The following is a 25,339-nucleotide window of genomic DNA, read 5'->3' on the forward strand; positions in this document are numbered from 1 at the left end:
TTCATCACTGTTTAAGTGACAGTGGAAAAATGTCTGAAAATTGGTTATTCTGTCTCTACTATGGGATTAGGGGAATGAATACGGGCATTGAGATCCAGTGAAAGAAGAAAAAAAAAAGCACTACGTCATGGAAATAATGACGTCAGGTTTGATTAGGCGCCGAGGGAAGTCTTGACTGGTGTGGGTGGAGAGTCAACGGCGGTGCAGACAACAGACCAGCCCAATGTGGTGGACGGCCGCCGAGCCGAGAAGGTGCCGTTGATTGCCGGCTGTGTCATATGATTCGACCTGGGCCATCTATCTTTGTATTATCCCGTTATTATAACGTGAGACGGGGAAAAGAAGACAGTGGGATCCGTGACGTAACCGTTTCCATAGGCGACTGATCCGCCGGCTGAGCCAATGGGGACGTACACCAGGGTCCATGCCCATCCTCCTGACATGCATCACATGTCCCCGGCGGTGTTGTGACAGTGCGGTGGGCGGGACTCTGCCTCTGGTCGGGGGAGCGCGTCCAGTCCCTCGCTGAGACTGAGGGGGAACGTAAGAGAGAAGGGGACCTGGGCTGTTTTTCAGGGAACCGAGTAAGTATTTTTTTTTGCATTTTTCGTATTTCCAGCCAAGCCTGCGTAAAAAGGGCTCGGCGTGTCTCTGACGCGGCGCCCTCCGTGTGGTCCAACAGCGAGGTGTTCTCTACGGTCCGCACATTGTGCCCGCCGAGCAGACCGCCGTGCGCTAGCGGGGCAGTAGCTCGATGCTAACGGTACATCAGGACTGGCTGGCACCGGGCTGCTCCTCCTCTGGGACTCCAGCCGCTCTCCTGGTCGGCCGGGTCGGATTCTCTACCACCTTGTCCGTGGCGATACTGAGCTGGAACATGCTATCGGAAATGTCACAGCGGTGCAAGAATAGGGTTTTGGGATAAATGCCTGGTGTGCAATGAGTGGAGGCTAGTCGGCTACTCGGCTAAACGTGTAAGCTAACCTCTTCCTCTTGCGGCTGAATCGTTATTATTGTGTTATTCTTGTGTTATCCTGTACATGGTGCAGCTGCTTGTGCACGACGCCTGGCGACAAAGTTCAGCAGCTCATTTGTGTGAAGGAGGAATTCGCTCAGACCGTTGGCATGGCTATTCCGTTAAATACAATGCTGGCGCGTTTACGAGTCATTTGTCAGTTATATTGACCATTTCCCGAATATTTTCTAACGTTAAATAACCATTCCATTACCAACAGGCGAATTTGAGCAAGTGTGCTTTTTATTGGATAGGGTCTTTTTATATTTAAATGTATTCTTGGTCTGGAGTCGGTCGGAAAACCCCCCGTTAGAGCACCCAAAGAAGACAATTTGTGGGCTTGTGTGCTGCAGAGCCGTGCACTGCCAGGGTCGGCTGAGATAGGGTCATAAATTGTAGCGATATCCCGGTCAGCGGCAACACAATTTCCGGTCTCTTACTTTCTATGAGCTGTGTTCGTCAGCTAACAGTCCGCGGCACGAGAAGAATAAGAGCATGACAAGAATAACATTAACAACATCGACCATGAGTACGCCTATTAGGTTATGAGGAAAAGCATTAACAAGACATTAAAGGGAAACGGGTATCTCTCGATCGAAAGTCCCTCCCTCTCTATCGTTGCTAAAATCATGTAACGGAAAGTCCCGCCCTCTCTCACCAATAAGGCTCATTTGGAGCATCCAGGACCAGGCGTTCCGTCGTGAGATGAGAACGCCTGGGAGCGAGGATACTGCCGGGGCTGAGGGTGGCGTTAGCTGGTGCGGTTCTTGGTTAGGTGGTTGGGCGTTGCGCCCTAGAATATAGGAATGTATCCATAACACCTGCAAAATAAGACGCATTCATAATTGATGATTACATTTCGGTTTAAGAATGTGATTATTGTCTTTAACGGTTTATGACTTATTCATTTTTTTTAATCATACTTCCATGAAACGTTGTAGAAGGACAACCCTTAAAAGCCCGTGAGAAACGAAGTTAGTAGAAGAGAGGAAGAAGCTACACTAGAAAATAAGTTCTTATTACATGGAGGCAACATTAGCACACAGTTATGTTAGGGCGTGCACTTAATCATCAATATGATCATTAGGCTTGCTCACAAAGTCCAGACAGGCCGACCCTACCCTAATTGTAACCTAACTGAACCAGGAAGGTGACATGTTCGTCAGCTAGAGCAACGTGACTGAAAAGATTAACTTAAATTCACAAGTAACCGTTCAGACTACAGCTCTTGAGCCCCACCCGACCCTGATGCTATTAGATGGAGAGCCTGGATGCTGGAGAGTGCACTGTCACCGAATACCTTCTGGTGTCTTGGAGAAAGAAATAGCCCCCGTCCAATTAAAAGACACCCTGCCCCTGTGCATGAGCAGAGTTACACAGTACGAGACACGCACGTCTTCATACCAACACTTACAGCTTTAGAAGGATCCACGCGGCCCAAGCACCGAGCCGCGCTTGACCCTTGTTTGTTTTAATGAGTGTGTGGTAAATTAATGCATTAGAATGTGTGTGATACTAGTATGGACCAAGACATGCTGTCAGCAAAAGACAAACTCTATAGCATGGTGGAGTATGAATCATAGCTTGTCAAAGAAGATAATAGGGAGTGGATAGGGTGTTGTATGACCACCAACTGCTGCAACCTACTGCTATCATTCCTGGTATAGTGGTCTGTAAAGTCTGTGGCTATTTGAGCTTGTCCTTTATGCATTATAACGGTAAACACAATTTAACAATTTGCCTATATTTCATATTTGATTAATGATTTTCTCTTTCTTGATGTTCATTGGCATAGCAATCATGGTTAATTTAGAGTATATTTGATTCAGGGTATTAGGTCTGAAAAGTATACATACAGACAGATATCTAGACTTTGTTTAATCATTCACTCTCAAACCCATAAGTAATGCAATCTGCTCTACTGTCTGAGGCCTTTGCCCCCTCACTGTCATGGTCACTCGAAAATAGATAAACACAAGTTGATGGCAAGCAGTACTATCGAGATGTAGCTCTGTTTAAAGTGTAGTGTATCTATTACCATACTGTATGCAACAGTGGCTGTTTTCAAAATTCAAAGTTTAATGACATAACTATAACTATAAATGGTACTCATTTAGGCTTTGAGCATTGGTGGTGGCGGTAGTGTTAGTAGTAGTAGTAGTAGTAGTAGTAGTAGTAGTAGTAGTTGCATTAGTAGTAGTAGTAGTTCCAGCTACCTATCTATAATGCCTGATAAGATCTTTTAAGACTAATTATGACTTCAAGTAATGTCTTGTACCTTACAGTAGAATATACTTATTTGGTCTAGATCCTTCTGTATTTATTAATTAAAATAATGATTGACTCTGCTTCATTTGCAGATCAACAGTGTTTTGGAAAGCATCTCTTAGTATTTGCCTATCACGTGATGATTTGCCTGTCTTTGTATGGCAGTCCCTGAGCTGAAGTCATCACTATGAGCCAAGTCATTCTGGCTCTCCTGTTGATTTTAGACAAATAATTTTTCCACTCAGAGGTGACCGTGATAACTTCTCAATACATTTCTGACACATTTTGCTAGGGTGGTCTTGGAACCAATCTGTCGTCGCACTATGCTGCAGTACTATCGCAGAGCCGTCCACGCAGTAGTCTACTGGAGGACTAAATTAATGGCACTGGACTAGCTCCTATTTAAAAGTATTATTTGCTTAAAGTATTTGGTCATTGTGGGTTATTCGTCTAGGGTGACATTTAATCTATGTAAACTAGAATGGAAAGCTAAACATAGTCTGCTGCTGTACTGTTCAGTGCATTGCAATGGTATTTACTCACGATGGCCTTTTGCTTGTAATCTTTTTCCTTGGTTGATTCACTCAAGGTCTGCTGCGCACCAGAAACCAAGAGTCTTGAACCCTTTCAGAACTACTTAATTTGTTCCCGAAAGAGGAAATGCCAAGTGATAATAGTGCCATATGAGGTCAAGGTTTTGATTGGCAACCAAGACACAGGACAAACATGGAAACGTGTTGTCTTCTCCCCCCACTCAAAATGATAAAGGAGCAAAGAAGATCCTTATTGCTGTTATTATCTATTTTATATGGTGCAATATTGTAATAGTCATGTTATGTAATTTTAACAGTGTTATGTAATGCCAACAATGCTACCATCAGTAAGGCTTGGAGCTATTCAAAACGAATGCATTGCATCCTTTCAAGAGTGTTACCATGAACACATTTTATACCATGAACATAGTTCAGTAGCGATAGCAAGGTCCCCGTGGCAGCCGATAGCTGGGCGACAGGTCCTCAGTGGGGAGATTCTCTGTCTAGCCTGGTAACCAAAGATCTGATCGGCTTCCTCAAAGCTTCTGCGCTAAAGAGGTTCCCTTGTGGACGATTTCCCTCGGAATGTCGTTGCACAGGAGGCTATATCTCCTGAATCCTGTATCGGCAACGCTTGACTGCCAAGAGCGATAAATATCCTTTCACTGATGACCCACCATCAATGTTTGAATTTCATCTATAAATGCCATTCCTTTCTGGTTTTAAGTGTTTTAGAGACCCCTAAAAACCAAACAGCAAAAGAAAGTGGAGCTCAGCGTGCAAAGTGAAGTGTGTGTTGAGCCTGACACCTCCGCCCGTGTCCTTATGAACTGGCCTGGTGACAATGTTGGAGAGCTATTTAGAGGTTCCTCAGTGCTGGTGTGAAGCACAGCCCTCAGATCTGTGAATCCACACGGCGCAAGGAGGCCCTGGTCCTCCGCATTTACAGGGCCTGACCCAGATCAGCCGTGGTGGGTCGGGATGGGGGTGGAGAGATGGGGTGGGCAGTCTGGGGAAGCTAAAAATACCGTCCTTCCAATCGGCAGCTTCCAGTGCGGAGGGATCCCTGTATTTGGTGTCCTTCTCCTCTGCGGAGTCGTTGGCACGCAGAGGCCCACAACCTGCCAGAGGGTTTCCTTCGATTGGTACGTAACTCGGAACGCTTAACGGGGCTGCGCTTCCGTCCAACGTGTACGTGTTCCCCCACGTGTTCCATCCCCCCCCCCCCGATATCAGCAGCGGATGTGTTTGGTCAAACTTCGGAGCACTGCGTCCTTACAGCCTGAATAAAGAACAGGCCCCTGGTCATCACGACACGAGCGCCTTCCGGCCATGGGTCGGGGCCATCACGTTGTGTGAGTTCTCACCGAGCAGGGGACACTCTGTGACAAGGGGTTAGCTTCAGCCGCCGCCGCGGTTCAGCCCACCACACCGTGCCAGCTGTTGGCTAGGGAGATCCAATCACCAATGATTTTCCACTGTTGTGACATGTGACCTGTTCCGCAACCCGAAACTGTCACGGCGCCGCAAACGTTGGCACTGGCTTCATCTTGGCTTTGTTGCCGCTTGTGTGGTGTCATGGGCGAGAGGGAGGCGTGGGTGGGGGTTGGGGGGGACTGCTTTCGTTACTTCAGGTTGAACCTGTGCTCGGGGCACTTGCAAATGTGTCCACCATTTCCAGCGGAAACCCCCCCCAATTCAAACAAGTCCTGCTGCAGTGTGCAAGATGACATCGAAAGTCATCTGGATGTAGTGGAACTTAATGTCTTGGAATACACTCAGTCGCTATGGTAACATCACTCTACCGTCAGGCCCAGTCTCTGAAAGTCAGACGGACCCGGTCACTGTGTTTCAGTGGAGGAGCTTCGGCGCTACCACCGTGATATGTTCCATTGAGGCGTTTCAGTCAGCGTTTCACTTCTGTTTTCACTGCTTCATATCTGATGGCCATAGGAAAACGCCATGTGAAATGATGTGTGCAGAGCGTAGCATGCACTGAAAACCCCCAGAAGTGAACACGGTGTTTCCCCTCCAGAGTAGGTGTGGTGGTGGTGGTGATGGGGGGCGGGGGGGCACTGGCCCCAGCAACCGATGCCACGCCAGTAATCAACGCTACCCTGCAATTATGCAGCGTAATGAATAATAAATTCTGTCCCCCTTTTCCGCGGCAGATGGCTCCAAATAGAATTTCAACATGTGACGGCATAGTTTCCAAGTCGCTCCACGGCAGAGACGGAAAAGCATCCACTTGTGAGGCTGCTGATAAATAAAGGCTGTTTCTTTATCTCCCGTGGCGTGTGTCCCAGTTAAAAACTCCATATTCTGGGAATTTTTGTGTTTCTTTCTTTGTTGGAGCGACGGGGTGTCTGGCGTTCACCAGGTAATGAATAGCGTTCCTGGCAGGCTTGTTTAGCTCATTGTGTTCTAGCCAGACGCTAATGCACATAGTGAGTAAAATAGACCGTCCAGCTGGTGGCCATCACAACAGCATCACTGCATTTTCTTTTTCCTAGGAAATGTGTGTGAGTGTGCGTCCCCTCCCATGACATGCTCCATACGGTCGCATTGTTCAAAGCTTTCAAATAAGAGTTACAGTATTTGCTTTGTCTTTTTCACAAAAGGATTTGAGGCTCAGAGTCAAACGTAACCGCTATCAGTCCCGACTTGATAGGGCCCCTTCCAGCACTCCTATTCAGCCTCTTCTCTTTGACAGAATTTAATTAAACAAAATCCCCCCTCACTCTTTTCGTCTTTAAAACTGCATGACAACTGCTGCGCTTTTGAAGGAATGATTCCGATTATGTTAGGCTGATTAAAGCTGAACTGGTAAGCAGGGTCTTGTTTGAATGGACTCTGGCGTAGAGCACCGGGAGCTCCCTGATGCCACAGATAGTCCTAATTAGATTAAATAGGAGGCTTTTCCTAGGCTAATCAGTCAGCCGGTCCCGGCTCACCTTTTAAACGCCGGAAGCCAACCTGCAGAGAAGATGGTTCTTTCTCCCCAAGTCCTTTCTGGCTTTGGGTTATTAGGCTACATCTTTTTTTGACCAGTTTTGTAATACTTTAAGATGTTTTATCATCGTCTTCGGTTGGTTTTGTGTAGTATGTAAGTATTAACATACCGGGATACCAAATTTTGTAGTTCAAATTAATTAGGATGTGATACGCTTTTTTTGAATGAACAAAATAAGTTTGGTTTGGAATTTACAGAAAAATATTTCAAAAAGGCACACTTACTTGATCTGATTCCAAACCTAAAGGAGCATCTAGCCCCAATCAATTAGCCGTGGTTGGAGTGTTTCGAATGGCATATGATACGATAAGGAACTTTTTGAGATACACATACTTTGTGTGGTAATATCTTTTGGTTTCTGTAAGGGCCAAGTACTACTGTGCTAGAAAGGGAAATCTAATTCTGCCCAAGGCAGGGCTGCTAATGCTCCACTTATGATGCTGAAAGGAAATCATGCAGGGCCATTCCATAAACACAGAGCAGTACGCTGGGCATGGAGTCTGGTTGTAAGGTGAGCATGTTGAGACATTTGCTGCCTCTGTAGGACAAATCAAACGGTCTTGGGAAATTTACAGCGTTTTCTCTGCTTGGTCTGATATGGGTTGTTTGGAACAGATCTTGACCAGTCACTTAAAGCTGTGCATTATTTTCTCTGTGGCTTTCACTTTTTGTTCAAATTATTTTAAATGACGGTTGCCCGAAGAATAAAAACCCATCCACTCAGAGCTCAATCAAACCAGGGACTTTTTCTCCCTCTCTGAATCTCTTTGGTCCAGTGGGGAAAAAGGAGAGATAATCAGATTTTGAGCAATAGTGATGGTGGCAGTAAAAATGTGACTATGGCATGTTTTTCAACCCCAGAGTGTTTCATGTTAGTCCCATCTTACATTCCAATAACATTGCACATATTTGCAGACATCACTCCAAAATAGGACAAACGGCCATAAAATTATCAATTTATTATATTTGTGCGACATTATCCATCTTCTGCTCTGTGAAGGGTTGATATTTAGATGAATATAAGAGTCTTCCCTGGATTCCTATAATGAAAGGCATATGATCAGTTGCAGGCATCCAGCACTGCCTCAGACGCAATTCATAGCTTTATAAATGGAACACTTACCAGGCGAGACAAGGAAAGTCAATCTTTAACGTCAGCCTTCAAGGGTTTAAATTTGAGCTGCTCAATGGAAAGTTTTTTTCACACTTTTCACTTTTCGAGTTACTGTCCTCTAGACAGTTGTAAAAGTTAAAAAAGGGTGTAAAGCTGCCAATAAGGATGCACACTGCTTTTGAACTGGCATCTTAAGGCCTGGCCGTCGCCCACTGACTGTTTTCTTTTAATAGGTCCCAAGTGTTGTCCTTGATGTCCAAGTATGTTTTTTTTAATGGCAACCCTTCCTCATCACTAACAGTGACCTTTCTCTCTCCCCGGTTTCCCTTTCAGATCCGGGTGTCTGGGGTTCTCTGGCTCTGTGGATGATCCTCAGTCAACATGAAAGACTAGGAGCTCAGCTCTCCGAGGGGAAATGGCTTTCTGTGATCCGTCCCAGTCCGGCGCCCTGGCCTGCTGCCCCAGCTGCCTCTGAGAGGATCCCTGCTCCGCTGCCCATGGGAGCTACGCCTGCACTCGCTCGCTCCAGGATTTAAAGCAACCCTTTTTTAATCTATCGCCGCTCCCCCTACCAGAGAGCCACCTGCCCCCCCCCCACCCAACCCCTCCCCCCCTCCGGTACTGTTGAGCAGCGAGGCGGGGTGTGCGGCGGACACGATGGCCAACAACTCGTACAGCGGCGTCAAGAACTCCGTCGTGGAGAACAACCATGGCGGGGACTTTGGGTGCTCGCTCAAAGACCTGCGCTCGCTCATGGAACTGCGTGGAGCAGAGGGGCTGGGCAAGATAGGGGAGAGCTACGGGGACGTTCAAGGACTCTGCGCCCGCTTGAAAACGTCGCCCGTCGATGGTATGCCGTAGGCGGGTGCCCTACCCAATCTTCACCGTCACCCGTTGATCTTGTTGTTTAAGTTTTTCTTCCTGTACGGAGACGTTTGTGTGTCTGCAGCTGTCATGTCGCCACGGTCTAGGAGGGGGGTTAGTCGTTGGCCCCCTGTCACCCACGTCACCTTGACATCACTTCCTTAAAACACGAATGGCGGACAGGTGGCCTGACAGCCGGCACCGCCCTGGAGCCTGTCCATCGCCCTCGTGCTCTCAGTCTCTTGTTCTCCCTCTGCCCTTCCTTTCACCTGTGTGTGTGTGTGTGTGTGTGTGTGTGTGTGTGTGTGTGTGTGTGTGTGTGTGTGTGTGTGTGTGTGTGTGTGTGTGTGTGTGTTCCCAGCAGCTGTCTTGCCCTGGGCAGAGTACCAGTTGCGGCATGTCACTGCTTTCCGTGCAGGGGACGGAGTGCGTGTGTGTCACATACATGAACACTACCGGGTTCTGACACAGGCTGCTGGGCTTACACAGAAATCGGCGCAAAATGTCATGCCTGCACAAGTGGATTAGGATAATCAGTTCTGTTTACCAGAGCTAAAAGATGTAGGGAGGTAAATGTTCAATTTGCTGAGGCAGGTATTTGATTTTAGAGGCGTGGCATAATGATGGCCACCGACCCATAAAACCGCCTGGATTATAGACTTCCTGTCCGTCACTGGGACCCTAAGCCGTGCATATATGGAGGCACCTTTCCCAACTCAGCAGATGTAACCAGGCCAAGTATGCTGGGGTGAGGGCAAAATAACTGCACAGTCACCTTATGGGCCTCATCCACGCAGCGCTGCATTCCAACACATCAAACTCTATTTGTCTTTTCTCTTTTATCTTCTGGCTCTCTCTCTCTCTCCGTCTCGATCACTCATAGCACACACATACAGTCTGTGGCTCTACAGACTGTCGGCCTGCCTCATCACGGATGCGACCTTGATTGGACCCTGTTTGGGCGGGGATTTTCAGTTTCATCCAGGATTTAAACGACACCGCGTATCTTCTGTGGAGGCAACTGTGCCATAGCAAGGAAAACGCTGGCAAGCGGCCGTCACTAGCCTTTAGTGATCCGTCGCCTTCTAAAGAGAACGCAGGCTGGATCTAAAGCTCTAGGTCCTGATCAGGAACATCACCTTGCAGTATTCTTGCGAGGTGCTCTTGGGTGTCATGAACACAATGGTTCCATTGTGTGAGGTGGTGTTACCGCAGAGTTGTTGAGCATGCATTGTTTACTGAAGGGCACCATGCAGGTTGTCCTGGTTGTGATTTGGAAATGACTGGTTGGGCCAAGTTTACCATCTTGTTTTCTATCTGGTGACGTTCATACAATCTGGTTGTTTGCATGACTGTCCCCCGTCTGAATGGCGTCTCAAGTCCTAATTAAGGCCCCATTTTAGCAATAAGCAGCTTGTTTCAGTCTAAAATGTTCTACTATTGATACTTAAGGGACTACTTTGGTGCATTAATGGCAGGATATTTCCGTAGCCAATCTTCAAATCAATCTTGTAAAATTGCTTTCACTTTTCTTCCCTTTTTTATTTTGCCAAATGAGATTGCAGAGGCAGCGTCTTGCAAATGCTTTTTTCTTCTTCTTCTTCTTCTTCTTCTCTCGAGAGTTTCCAGAGGTTCTGGAAGGCCTGCCTGCTGACCCACACGCTTACTAACCAGTGCTACTAACAGATTAGTTGCAGGGAGGTCCGTTTATTCCGGGCACTCGTGGTTTTGAGTCTGGCCGTCGGCCATCCGACTGAGAAATTAAGCCGTCATTTAAGATTACAGGAGCTTGACAATTGAAAAGGGATTTCCAATTAGTGGGCCGGGCATTTCTCTAACCTCTTAAGTCTATCCTGTTGCTAATCCTTCAACCTTTCCAAGTGTGTGTGTGTGTGTGTGTGTGTGTGTGTGTGTGTGTGTGTGTGTGTGTGGTGGTGGGGGGGGGGGGGGTTCTTCCTTTCTCCCTCCCGAAGTTTGACTTAACTTCACTGGCGCAGCTGTGCTTTTATGCTTCACAACTCTATTTTTATCCGTCTCGGCAGAGTCCAGGGCTCAGACTATACCGGCCCGTTGAAGTGAGTCTCAATGTCCTCTCTGCAGCGGGCGCACATCTTACCGCCTGTATTCCACCCACTTTGTATCAGCGTGTAAATGAAGAAAGGGCCCCTCCCTCTCGATGTTATCAAACATCTCGCCCCATTTTCTCCCCTCTGACACTTATTTTTTGTTGATGGCTATTTCGGTGGAGTCAAATATTTGGGTCCCGTCCTATTGATCCAATCGATTGTGGGCACAGACGATCCTGCTGTTTGCCTGCATTCACAACGCCGTCAGGCCCTTAGCATCCGTCACCACGGCGATCACCCCGGGCGCCTTCAACAGGAAGGCGCAGAGCGTTAAATGATCGTTTTCTGCTGGTAATTCACAAGCAGAGTGGCGGCGTTGGCTCGGTGTCTCTGAAGGACGAGGTGAGGAGGTTTGTTTGGCCTGTGAGCGGAGGCGGCAGATGGCTCTGCCTGTTGAGTCAGCACCGTCACTTGTTGTTGTTAATACCTGTTGTAATCTCTAGATGCCATACCGTGATTCGAGTGCGAGAGGCGTTCACTGACTTCCATCATTGCACAACCGCATTTCCTCACTTGGTTAATAAGAATTGACCCTCATTTTGTGGAGCCTTATTGGAAGATTGATGGCCTAACACTTCAGAAACGGTCTGGGATGCTTGTGGTGCAACCTGCCTGTTGCTAGGTCGGCCTGCAACACAGAGAGCTATGTTACGTGTGAGAGGCACTTTACACTTTTAGTTAATATCCTATTTCAACACATGACATAACGGGTATTGACATACCGCTTATCTCTTTCCAAAATGGGATGAAGGGCCACGAGCAACGTAGATCAGCGATGTCGTCAGGGCAGAGCCTCTTTATTTGTCTGCAAGCCCGCAACCTCATTGGGTGCGCATGGAAAGGTCAGCGGCCAGTACGGGTAAAGTGCAAATGGTTTGACCTTTGAGCGCAGCGACATGGTGGAACATCTCCCCACCTGCCGGGTTCGAGGGTAGCGGCGGCGCTAGGTCAAAGGCCAACGCTATCTTCACCGGGAGACTTAACTGGCTGGACTCCACAGAATTCTGCATTCACTTCCCCCCCGTCCAGCTGGCTGCTAGAGCCAAGATGGCCGCGGATAAGGCCCACAGGTTCGCGCGGATGGAGAGGAACAAACCAACCTGTGGTTGGACCAGCGGCTCTCTACGCGGCAGCTTTGGCCCATGTTGGGAAGGAAAGGAGGATAGGATCTCAGCAGCCCTCCCCCTCTCCTCTCGCCAGTGGTGGCTGAACTGACAGCGTTCTGAGGGGCCGTGTAGGGACAACTAGGTCCGTTTTAAACTGTTAATGATTAGCCACTTAACTGGAGACAGACTCCCTGTGCTGAGATGATGTGCTCGGCCGTCTGTTTTCGGTCGCTGTGGAGGGAGAGGGAGGGAGGGGGAGGCCCGGTGTTAACCTTTAACGTCCTTTTTACATTATGATTGTTCATGCACTTATGTCCCGAGCATGAAGGCAGACCGAGGGACAATGGACAGGGAGGGGGGGGGGACAATGCAGTGGAAAATGTAATGGGTTATTAGCTGTCAGCATGTTTTCATTAGAGGCCTAGAGAATCAAAGCCGGCGCTGAGAGATGGCCAGGCAGCCACAACAGGCCGCCATGTTTGAGCCAGTGAGTCATCGATGGCTCCTAGAGTTTGTAGGGTCGACAGCGAGGTCTTTTTGTTGACGGCCCGCGCGTTATTTCATCGTGATGAAGGAGTTGGCGTGTGCTACGATTGACATGACCACAATGTCTCTTTTTCTGGATATCTTTCCCTCTCTTTTAAGCGTGTAAAAGCCTGGACCCGCTTAGGCCGATACATGTTGAAATGAATCGGGGTCCTTTGAGGCTGTTTCTTACCGAATTGCGATTTAATTCAGTATGTCCAATCACCGTAACATCATTGTTGTTTTTTTGTCTTTGTATTCGGGTGTAACTTCAAATGGCTGAGACCACATCTTCAAGTGGAATAATGTCACGCAACACAAAATAATGTTAGGCCATTATAAGTCTGAGCCGTTGAGTTGTTTCAAGTCTACCAAAGAAATAACCCCAAACAGCAAATGTATTTTGGTGTTTGTCTAAACACAGAGAAGGCAAACCATGCCGGATAATTCTCAAAGTTTATAATAGACTGTTTTCATAATGATTGTTAAAATGAAAGATTAGACATCTGTAGTCGTCATCTTTCCATGCCAGAAAACATTATTAAACCAACCGATTATGCTGTAGAAAGAAGTCACTAAAATGGTTTTACACAAAGAATACTGCGGGAATAATGCATCCATCCAAAAATATGGACAATCAATTATTCCCCACATGAAAGGCTCTTCACTATCACAAACCACATCAGTTTTCTGATTTAAACGGCTCATTAAGAACAACCCATTCATTCTCTCGCACTCGCTCTGGCATTCCCTGTCTCGCTGCCTGTCTCTTGATTCCCGTGTGTGTGTGTGTGTGTGTGTGTGCATATATATTTGTGTGTGTGTGTGCGCGTGTGTGTGTTGGTAGGCTCCTCTTGTGTCATCTCGACTCATGCGAACTCCACCCAGTCACATTCACCTTGAACATCCAAACAGACCTTCCTGAAGCCTTCTCTTCTCTCTTGGCATTCTCTCCACCGTCGGCTGAAGATTTAAGTTTATTTTTAGGAAGCTGAAAATGCTTCGACAAAGACGGGAGGCTGCGAATGTTGGTGTGTGTGTGTCTCACCTCAAAGCCCTGCAATGCAGACTTTTTACCCACATCTAGAGGCATGAACAGTGTGCATGTGCGCGTGCTGTGCTCCCCTCACCTAACCCCCGCTGCCTATCAAGACGATGAACCCAGACCCCCTCCAGGACTCAGTTGCTCCCCTCTCGTCATTAGTGGGTCCCCGGCAACACGCTGGGGGCCTGTCTCGTCCTCACTACACACACACACACACACACACACACACACACACACACACACACACACACACACACACACACACACCCCCCCTCTCATTCTCGACGCATCTGCCTGTCAGCAGCAGTTTCACACAGTCACTCTCCCCTCTCTCTGCTCCATCTCCCCTTCTGCCTCTGCAACACGCACACACACATGGCCACACACACACACACATGACCACACACGTGCCCAAGTCCAGTTCAGTCCAGTCTGCAGAGCCACCCCCGCACCATCCTCGTGAATAGAGCTGAAAAGCTGTCGCGGATCATCAGATGTGCGAAGGTCCTTTAGGATATTCGACTCAGCCTTGAATGCAGCGGTATTTCAATGGCCAGCGGCGGAATGCTTATCCGTGCACATGGATGAATAACCAGCCAGACGAAAAATATCAGTCTCTTAATGGTACGCACAGAGGTGTGTGTGCATGATGCTGAGATGATTTCAGCTCCTCCAATTGATTACTTAATCCCCTTTACCGTTTATTAAATTCATGACAATGAAGATAAGAAACTGGGAAGGGGGTTTACAACTGGTCCATGGCCTGCAGACCGTGTATCATGGTTGGGGTTCATGGTTTCAGAAAAAAGGCATGGTCACAACGCTGATGTAACTGCTCGCTGACCTTTTGAATCGGATAGATTGTTTTCTTGAGGGAACAAGAGACCCTTTTGCTTATTAAAATGGGATTCTCCAAAGGCCACTTTCAGTTTCGTTCGAGACTAGTTGTTTGTTAGGAGAGTATCTGAAATGGATTTGACTTGTGTGAGGTTATCCAGTTCATTGTTCATCTCACCCTCACCCCTTATTTTTTCTCTCTCTCCCCTCTCTCTCTTTCTAGGTCTTAGCGGACAACCTGCAGACATCGAGAAACGGAAAACTGTGTTTGGGGAGAATCTAATACCTCCTAAAAAGCCAAAAACCTTCCTTCAGTTAGTATGGGAAGCATTACAAGACGTGACACTCATCATTCTGGAGGTGGCGGCCATAGTTTCATTAGGCCTTTCTTTTTACCAACCCGAAGATGCTGATAGAACTAGTGAGTAACCCGTTGTTTTTTCCTCTTCTTGCTACTGTGATGCTTCTGTTGATCTGCATTACTTAACATCTAAACTAGCTCCAAGCTTAAATGACCTGGACATATCTGTGGGCAATGCTGATTGATAGCGATTTCAATAATGTTCAATCAATGAAGTCACATCCTATAACGGATATATTCTACAAATTAAAAGGGCTGGCCAACCTGTGTACTATCGTCTCTCCCAAAACCCCTCCCATTCACTGGGGGGGCGCCATCTCACACACTGAGGTCATCCAGTAAGGTCAGGGGGGGCTCCATCTCCCACACTGTAAGGTCATCCAGTAAGGTCAGGGGGGGCTCCATCTCCCACACTGAGGTCATCCAGTAAGGTCAGGGGGGGCTCCATCTCCCACACTGAGGTAGGTACTGTGCACTGTACTGTACTGTACTGTGCACAGACCTTACTGTGAGGCACAGTAAGGTCTGTAGCCATTGGGTTGGAGGAGAAAGAGGCTGCAGACGATATGCTTTGCAGCCCTTGTATTTTTGAATGAGCCATTCTCCCAGTGAGCTAATGAGAATGGATGTCTTCCAGTTTAGGCCCTGTCAGACCTTCTCAGCGTGGGGTGGCTGGAAGCCATTTCTATTAACGTTTAGAGGCAGGTAGAGCAGGGGGGCGTTGTCAGCATAGTGGAGATGCCCCGTGCTTTTTAATGATCAAACCTGTCCCGTTTCAACAGGGATTCTGTAAGGAACTAAGCAGGGCATGAGGAAGATGAGGAAGAGGAAGGCCCTCACTGTCAGCTGCTACTAGCATCATAAAACACGGCCCGTGTTCGATTTGGCTCCCTTGTGCCCAATATAGTGCACCACAGAACACGGGCGTCAGCGTTTTGTAGTTTAATGTCCAAAATCTTGAGTGTACAGATCTTGTCCCCTATATAGTGCAGTACTTGATAAGTTAACTTTGGATGAACTTGATTTGGTTTTGTCCCAAAACGCAAATGTACCATGATGGGTACACAATGCACCGTAAAAGAAGTGCAACACTGATGCACACTGATTTCCACTTCCAGTTTTCATGGTCGTGAGATTCACTCACTAACAATGTTCCGGCGTGTCAGACTGTGATGTCATATGAGCTGTCAGGGGGTGATGTCACATGTCACATCACACCAATAGATGACATCAATAGTGTCCAAAATCGCCCTTAACTAGGGCGAGTTAGGAAATATTAATGCAGGAACACATCATGCGAACTCAAACCGCGGCCCAGATGAGCGTCAGGTGGAGCTCCGTGCCGGTGAGGAGGATCCCTTCTGAACCCTCTCAACCCCCCCCGCGTTAACAGATTGTGGGAAGGCCGCCGGGGGCATGGAGGAGGAGGGCGAGGCGGAGGCGGGCTGGATCGAGGGCGCCGCCATCCTGCTGTCGGTCGTCTGCGTGGTGCTGGTGACGGCCTTCAACGACTGGAGCAAAGAGAAGCAGTTCCGGGGGCTGCAGAGCCGCATCGAGCAGGAGCAGAAGTTCACCGTGGTCCGGGGAGGACAGGTCATCCAGATCCCCGTGGCAGAGATCGTGGTCGGGGACGTCGCACAAGTCAAATACGGTATGTGGACGCTCGCCCGAGTGTTGCCTTGTTGGCAAACCTGACAGACCTGTTTGTAGGTATTTTTGTTATTGTTCAAGTGCTGGATATGCAATAACTTAATTTTTAAGGAAATTAATAAGTTTGGCAAGAGGTTCGGTGCAAGTTCAGCCCGAGGCATTGTGAGAAGGATCACATGTAAACAAGTAAAATACAACAGTTTAAATGACCAGCAACCTTATTGGCGTCCAAGCAGAAGTTTAAAATACAGCCTAAAGCGAGGAAGGCAGTAAAGTGCAATAAAGAAGTCAGAAGTGCACCACAAACGTTTGTTGACGATGTAAGGAATGCTGGAGAAGTAACTAAACAATTTGCTAAAAGGATGCAGAAGCCTTTGACTGATCCCCGGTGTGTAACCTCAAGGCCGTTTGCTCCGCTGTGTGTCGCAGGAGACCTGCTGCCTGCCGATGGCGTCCTCATCCAAGGGAACGACCTCAAGATTGATGAGAGTTCCCTCACAGGGGAGTCAGATCACGTCAAGAAAACACAGACGAAAGATCCCATGCTGTTGTCGGGTAAGGCCTACTAACACTGAAATACTCTGAGGGTCACCCAATTTGGTTGTCAAATAAATATAGCGCACTATTATTGGTGTTTTTTGTCCCATTTGAGTGAGGCTGAAGCAGATATGTTCATTGCTGCTTTGTGACAGATAATAAAATGGGCAATTTATGATCCACCTATTTAATTAAATCAACAGATTCACTGAAATCTGTAATAACGAAAGGAGCTATGACAACCAACTCCAGGTCCAGGTTTTAATGTTCGCTGAAGGGAAGTTTGTCGAGCATAAGTGATACTTCACATTGTGTGTCAGCTCCAAGTGATGCTGACATACATGAACACATACATGATGGTAACACACTAGTAGGGCTGGGCGATTAATCAAAATTCTATCACGATTTAAATATTAGCGTCATACGATCACAAAACTAATATAATCGATTTTTCAGCTTTCTTTTTTTATTTAATTTTTTCTTAAATGTGTTATAGGAAGTGCAGAACAGATGGATACATATCTGTACATTATTTTAGATTTGAACATTTTCTTTATGACCAAAAATCTTAGTTACAAAGTGTTTTTTGGTAGAGACATGCTGAATAAATACATCATGTTTCAAACTCAAAAATAATCTTTTGAATAATCGTGACTTCAATATTGACAAAAATAATCGTGATTATGATTTTCCCCGTAATCGAGCAGCCGTACACACTAGACCAAAGCGCCGTTGGAGACATTAAACTCCTGTAAGACAGTGTTTCGGTCAAGCTTTTGTGCATCCCTCGTCAAAGGCCTCTGCTCACAGGGGGAAGGTCTTCGCTTGTTTTGTTCCTAATCTGTTTCCACCAACAGCCGGTTGGTCATGGATTCAAATAGCTTTTTGTTTAGTTTTTCTTTTCCGTCTCTGATTGCCTGTTTTCCTCCGGGAGTATGCAGCAAATCTAGAGGAGCATTCCTTGTTTTAGTTTCACTCATCTTTCTCTCGCCACGCAACCAAGAGGGACATGGTGCATGTGAAACATATCCCCCCCCACCTGTTTCACCTCCCCCTGGCTCTGACTCTCCTCCTACTCCTCCCCCAAATCCCTGAAGAAAGATGGAAGGAAAAGCATCCTCTCATTAAGGGACACATACGGCCACTCTCGCTACCTCTTCCTTCTCTCAGTCTCACTCTTTATCTGTCTCGCTCACTCTTTGTCTCACTCTCTTTCTGACTTTACTGGTTCCTAAACATTTAGTACATGCTAACCCTAACCAGCTACCTTTTCTCTGAAACCTTATGTTGTCCTCTGCTATCTCTCGCTCGCTCTCACTCTCTCCCTGTCCCTCTCTCACTCTCTCTCTCTCAATCTCTTACTTTCTTACTTCCTTGCTTTTCTATTCCTTACATTTATTACTTTTTCCAGTTGTCTTTCTCTCCTTCTCTCTTCCTCTCTCTTGCGTTCTCTCCCTTTGATTTCTAGATTCGATACATTTTTGTCAATATGTTCTCCCCATGTTTCTGCTTTCTACGGCCAGATGGAGCACAAGTGGATACTTAACATTCAGATATTTAACTCCGGGGACAAGACAATCCTCCATTAATTCAGTCCCGCCATTAATCTGCCCTACAATGGCAGCCCGGGGGTGTTACGATAAAAGGCCGCTGATGAAAGATCCGGGGCGCGTTTGCTTCAAAAACAAGCGGCCTCCTCTCGTCGTTTTGATTCACTGGGCGGGTTGATCCTTTGTGCTCCCGCTCCGCAGACCAAGAGCCACTATTTATTTTTCCACTCCTCGCATGCTGGCCTACTCCTCGGTTCAGCCCCTGCACACACACACACACACACACACACACACACACACACACACACACACACACACACACACACACACACACACTACGGCACTAGGGAAACGCTTTGAACAGGTGGCGAATAAAACAAAACCAAACATTATTGTAAGTCGTTTTATTTTTTGGCGCGGGTCATCAGCTCCTTCTCTCAAGGCACTGCAAGACGGCGTGAAGTGAAACGGGCGCCATGGTTTAAAGGGCTCAGAGAGAAACGCTGAGGGGAACATCGTGACTCGTACGGGGTGCAGAAACACCCGCTGAACATGCTGATAGCATTTACTCAGAAGTCTGTGTGTTATTCCTTCCTCCTTTGTGTGTGTGTGTCTGTGTATGTGTGTGTGCTTGTGTGTGTTGTGTATTTTTTGACCTCCCCCCTCCTCTCGTCCTCAGGCACCCACGTCATGGAGGGCTCGGGGAAAATGCTGGTCACGGCCGTGGGCGTGAACTCTCAGACCGGAATCATCTTCACCCTGCTGGGAGCCAACGAAGAAGAGGAGGACGACGAGGAGGAGAAGAAGAAGAAGGAGGAGAAGAAGAAACAGAGGAAAAGTACGTCGGCCACGCAGACACACGGCCTGCGCACACACACACACACAAGTAGTCACATACACACACACACACACACACACACACACACATACACACACAATCCCACAAACACACGAGAAGTCACAAATACACACACACACACGAGCAGTCACATACACACACAGTCACACACACGCAGACACACAGTCCCACACACACACACGAGCAGTCACATACACACACAGTCACACACACACACAGTTGCACACACACACACACACAGTCACACAAGTCACAAACACACACACTGATGCGCAGTTACACACACACACAGACATACACACTCAAACACAGCCACACACACACACACACACATACAAAAGCAGTCGCATACAAAGAGTCACACACACGGTAACATACAGACACACGCAGTCACACATACATCTCTTCTCCACGTTATCATTTCAGGCCTGTATTGATTGGTCCGCCGTTCTCCTCTTTAAACCAGCCGCCCATCTGGGGCGGGAGGCTTTTGTCCCCACTTTGAACGAATGCTTGAGAGAGAGAGAGAGAGAGAGAGAGAGAGAGAGAGAGAGAGAGAGAGAGAGAGAGAGAGAGAGAGAGAGAGAGAGAGAGAGAGAGAGAGAGAGAGAGAGAGAGAGAGAGAGAGAGAGAGAGAGAGAGAGAGAGAGAGAGAGAGAGAGAGAGAGAGAGAGAGACTGGAGGTGGAAAAAGCTGAGGCTGTGCAGGAACCAGCGATCGCCGATGGCAGCAACAAAGCCACCAGGGAACGGGGGGGGGGGGGGGAGCAAGGAAGGAACGCACATCTCTCTCCCCCCCCTCTCTCCCTAGCGTCAGGGTTCTCGGCCCTAGCCTCTAGTTATTTCTGGACGTCAAAGGGAGCCCGATCGAACGCTGGTTTGTTTTGATGCCTTCTGCTCATTCGGGACCAGGGACAGGCTGCAGCCTCGGCGGGAGGCCGGTGGGACCAGTGTGGGCCAACACGTCTCAGATAATGGCTCCTTTATGACAGCCAGGCGGTGGCTTCAGTCGTTATGAGTGTCTTCATGCAGGGCTACGTATCGTTCTCCCCTCAAATCAAGGAGGAGGATTCCATAATGATCTGTGCTGACTCCATTCCCTCCGCTTCCTTCGCTCCACAGACAAGAAGCAGGAAGGCGCTGCGGAGAACCGCAAGAAAGGTGAGCTGGATGCTGACACGGACACACACTCGCACACACGCACACTCACACACGCACACACACACGGGAGCATGCCTAATTGCCTGGCGGCTTAGAGCCTGCCTAGATCCTTTAAGCCTCACGTGTAAATAGTAAATAGTGTTTCCTTCGCACTAATTTCACCACCTTGTCCCCGCGGCCCCCCGAGGTGTGGCCCAATCCAGAGGGATGACAAGATTACAGCCCCGTGTAACCCCCCCCCCCAATGGTGTCTTGGTGGAACGGGATGATGTGTTCCATCGAACCACCCCCCTCCCTCCTGTAGTCAGCTGTGGGGCCTCAGAACGCGGCTCTGCCCCCCCCCCCCCCCCCCCCCAGCCCGGGTCATGGATGGGCTCCGCCGGCGGGCTGCGTGCGCTAATCCCCTAGACTGAGATTACATAGAGCGGACAGCAGTACTAGTATTAAAGCCCCTCCCCCTTACACACACACACACACACACACACACACACACACACACACACACACACACACACATCCTGTCACACACACGTGTGTTTAAAGTAAACTGGGCTTAATGGAGCTATGGCAGCCATGGCTGCTCTGTGGTGCAGCTCTCCCGTGGAGACCACGGGGAGCTCTGCCGGGCCTCACGGCGGAGGATTCTATCATGGGGTGCGACATCATGTCCCACTAACCGCTCCCGCTGATTGGTTGTTGGGGTTTGGCTGAGGAACTCTCTCTTTCTCCCTCTCTCTGCTGAAGATGGATGCTAGATATAGAGCTTCATGGGGGTTCATAACGACGACCACAGACATACATTCCAAAGCCTTGGAATCTGAAGCATTTGTGATGTCCTCTCTCCGTTCTGGCACATAGTTATTACTATTCCTCTTTCTTCAGAGGATAAACAGTGTAGTTTCTGTAGTGGCGTTCACTACTCAGTAGAAGCTGGTTTAGTGAATCACTGTGATGGGATTGCTCTGGGCTACACACAGTGCAAACCTGTTGCCTCTCTGACAAAGGTGTCCCGTTTTCCTTATTGTAATTGCTAGTCTGCGCGTTTACTTAGTATTTATCTAGGAAAGCAGTGTGGAAGAATTCCTGAAATACAGTGCTTTGTATTTGAATATCTGCGCTGTAACCTTTCCTTGTTTACTCAGCGCCACAGAGCCCTCTGTGGCGCTCGCAGACAGCTCACACAGTGCCCAGTCTGGCTAGGTTCTCTTTAGTTGCTGTGATCTTTTTTTAAAGGGTCTAGCACAAACACAGTGAGCCCGCGCTGCTTGTGTTTGTTATGTTTCTCTCTTCCAACGGTTGGAATTGGAACCAAAAATGCCTCCCCTCTTCCAAGGAAGCAAACACAAGAAAAGCCAAATGTCCTTCCATAACACCCATATGTCCCGTATTAGCAAATCGGCTCCTTGTTTGACATTTTATCTCAATTAACTATTTTCATATTTTGTGTGTGTGTCTTTATTTGTGCGTTTTATATCTATAATATATGTGCGGTACAAATCCACTGCAGAGTTCCAAAAGTGTCGCCTCACACTCAAGGACAGCTCAAAGAGACTGAACAGAGGATTCACATGCAAGGACAAAATACAAACATGATTGTGTACCGTGCATACAAAGTGTGAAGGTGAGGACTGAGGATGTCTCTGGGCAGTGTTTGAGCAGCGCTTCTCTCCCTCGTTGGTTCCAGCCAAGGCGCAGGATGGCGCTGCCATGGAGATGCAGCCACTGAACAGCGACGAGGGCGGCGACGCCGAAGAGAAAAAGAAGACCAGCCCTCCGAAGAAGGAGAAGTCGGTCCTGCAGGGCAAGCTGACCAAACTGGCCGTCCAGATCGGCAAAGCAGGTCGGTACACTAACTAACCCCATTTATTTATGTTCTGTATTATGCACTAAACAAGCAATAAATCATTCTGGAGTCTGACCAACACAACATTGGAAGCAGTGAAAATACAAACTGCTCTTTCCTTTAGGCCAGGCTTATGTGTTGAGATGAATCGATGCATGAATTGATATTAAAACATCTTTATTTATCTATTGAATTGTATAAAAAAAAAAAATACGAATGTTACTTATCTCCAGGCAGTAACAGCAACAGTAAAAAAAAAAAAAAGATAAAGTCTTGATGGTTTGTCACGTCTCAGTTCAGCCCCCTGCTTCATCCTCGTTCCGTTCACCAGGTCTGGTCATGTCGGCCATCACCGTCCTCATCCTGGTGGCCCTGTTCGCCGTCGACACCTTCTGGGTGCAGAACCTGCCCTGGGTCAAGGACTGCACGCCCATATACGTCCAGTTCTTCGTCAAGTTCTTCATCATCGGCGTGACGGTCCTGGTGGTGGCCGTGCCCGAGGGCCTGCCCCTGGCCGTCACCATCTCCCTGGCTTATTCCGTCAAGGTGAACACCGAGCGGGTTACGCCTCAGCAGCTCAGAGCGACCCCGCGTAGGCTAATGCTAGGCTACCGTTTCCCCCACCGGAGCTTTTAGTCTGGAGTTTACTTTGAAGAGATGTATTTTTCTTTATCGTTTTTTTTGCCATTATTTCTTTCCCGCTCATTTTAGACGACACTGCCTCAAAGTTAGCTTTTACTCGCACATTACAGTCTTTGTCCAAGAATGCTAATTTTGCCCCCTCATTCTAGTTTTTTCCCGCTCATTCTGTCTTCCTCCCGCCAAACGGCCATTTTCCCCTGCTAACCCCGCCCCTCTCGGCCCGCCTCCACAGAAAATGATGAAGGACAACAACCTGGTGCGGCACCTGGACGCCTGCGAGACCATGGGCAACGCCACGGCCATCTGCTCGGACAAGACGGGCACGCTCACCATGAACCGCATGACGGTGGTGCAGGCCTTCCTCGCCGACAAGCACTTCCGCAAGGTCCCCGAGTCGGACAAGCTGCCCCCCGCCACCCTGGACATCCTGGTGCTGGGCATCGGGGTCAACTGCGCCTACACCACCAACATCATGGTGAGAACCCCCCCACTGAGGTTAGTGGAGTAAGGTGGCTGTGGGCCTACACCACCAACATCATGGTGAGTGGAGTAAGGCAGCGTGTTGCCGTGGGCCTACACGGTGTGGGATAGTTTGGGTTTTGGTGACTTATTCTTTTTCATTATTATTTGATACTTTGAAGTTTGTTGATTGGACTGTGTGTGTGTGTGTGTGTGTGTGTGTGTGTGTGTGTGTGTGATTCCAAGTATGCCCCCAAGCTACTCTTCATGCGCCTTGCTACCTTTCTAAACGCCCCTGATGTGATTCACGGTCCACCATTTTGAATTCACCTCAATGCTGCATTCAAAGAGCAGCTTGGAGTCATGAGGGCGGGCGATGGGCCCATCAATCAGAGCGACGGACATCTCGACCTCACCCTGCGGTCTCCACCCTCTCTCCCCCCCCCCCCAGTCCCCGGAGAAGGAGGGCGGGCTCCCACGGCAGGTGGGCAACAAGACGGAGTGCGCCCTGCTGGGCTTCGCCTCGGACCTGAAGCGCGACTACCAGGCGGTGCGCAACGAGATCCCCGAGGAGAAGCTGTACAAGGTGTACACCTTCAACTCCGTCCGCAAGTCCATGAGCACCGTGCTGAAGAACGCCGACGGCAGCTACCGCATGTTCAGCAAGGGGGCGTCGGAGATCCTCCTCAAAAAGTAAGACGCGTGTGTGCGCATGTGTGTGCGCATGTGTGTGCGCGTGTGTGCGCGCGTGTGTGTGTGTGCGCGCGTGTGTGTGTGTGTGTGCGTGTGTGTGTGTGTGTGTTGGGTGATGCGGTGTGTTTTCACGGTCAGTTTGACACATTTGAAGCTTTGATTAATCGGTGGTTGTTTGCAAATGACAAGCCTAAAGTAGACCCCTTGTGCACACATTCACAATCACAGCACACCAAGCCACCCGTGGGTGTAAATGGGTGCTAAATCATTTTTAGTTTCCGCTCGAAAAACTAACCGATGTAATAAAGTTTCAACTAATGATCGGATCGTTTGGATTCTTGAGATTATTCGTTAACATACGCTGACGTCCTTTTCATGGGCTATTGACGTTGGATATACAGCTTAAAATCAGGATTTTAACACATTACAGCAGCAACACATTTTCTGAGTCGTTATTCTCTGGCGTAATGACTCGTTATCTCTAAGTACCACACAATGAAGGCTGTATTTATATTTTATTTATATATAAACGTGCAGTGTTTCAAAACCTTCTGAAGACGCGTGACTTGACGGCGTTCTGCTTCACACCCTCATAACCAACACGCTTTGCTCAAAGTTGTGAATTTTCGCAGTGGGGGAATGTAGATTTCTCGCATTCCCCGCGCTCCTGTAATTGTCGGCGTTTTGGCAGGCGTCCGGGGCTTAATGATGTGTGTCACGGCTTATGTGGCTAAGTAGTTCAAGTGCAACCCACCCAAGCCCCTTACTTTGGTCTTAAAAAAGCAAGCCTGTAACCGTTCCCTGTAAGCCTCTTAGCCTGGCCCACACAGGGCCCCCACAGCCCGGCCTGCCTGGGCCCCCACAGCCCGGCCTGCCCTGGGCCCCACAGCCCGGCCTGCCTGGGCCCCCACAGCCCGGCCTGCCTGGGCCCCACAGCCCGGCCTGCCTGGGGCCCCACAGCCTGCCTGGGCCCCCACAGCCCGGCCTGCCTGGGCCCCCACAGCCCGGCCTGCCCTGGGCCCCGGGCCCCCACAGCCCGGCTGGCCCCCACAGCCCGGCCTGGGCCCCACAGCCTGGCACCCTGCCGGCCTCGCCTATCCCCCCTAGTTTCTCAGTTGTTTTGACAAAAAAACAACTGA

The 25,339-nt window shown here is 48.6% G+C and overlaps 1 protein-coding gene across 3 annotated transcripts in view; it reads left to right on the plus strand.

The window, feature by feature from the left end:
* The first annotated feature begins 270 nt into the window (after positions 1 to 270).
* atp2b1a (ATPase plasma membrane Ca2+ transporting 1a) overlaps positions 271 to 25,339 on the plus strand; it is a 43,288-nt gene continuing 18,219 nt past the window's right edge. For 2 of the 3 annotated variants that reach the window (XM_079756079.1, XM_079756077.1), the window contains exons 1-11: positions 271 to 584; positions 8,277 to 8,793; positions 14,670 to 14,867; positions 16,201 to 16,458; positions 16,887 to 17,012; positions 19,224 to 19,382; positions 20,525 to 20,563; positions 22,248 to 22,403; positions 22,738 to 22,952; positions 23,281 to 23,523; positions 23,959 to 24,200. In XM_079756079.1, coding sequence (XP_079612205.1) covers positions 8,601 to 8,793; positions 14,670 to 14,867; positions 16,201 to 16,458; positions 16,887 to 17,012; positions 19,224 to 19,382; positions 20,525 to 20,563; positions 22,248 to 22,403; positions 22,738 to 22,952; positions 23,281 to 23,523; positions 23,959 to 24,200 — 1,829 coding nt within the window. In that variant the 5' untranslated portion in view covers positions 271 to 584; positions 8,277 to 8,600. Of the gene's footprint in view, positions 585 to 948; positions 975 to 8,276; positions 8,794 to 14,669; positions 14,868 to 16,200; positions 16,459 to 16,886; positions 17,013 to 19,223; positions 19,383 to 20,524; positions 20,564 to 22,247; positions 22,404 to 22,737; positions 22,953 to 23,280; positions 23,524 to 23,958; positions 24,201 to 25,339 lie in introns of those variants that run through there. The other variant, XM_079756078.1, reaches the window with a different exon arrangement.

This window comes from Pollachius pollachius (assembly GCF_949987615.1).
Source record: "Pollachius pollachius genome assembly, chromosome: 18".
In the NCBI taxonomy this organism is placed as follows: Eukaryota; Metazoa; Chordata; class Actinopteri; order Gadiformes; family Gadidae; genus Pollachius; species Pollachius pollachius.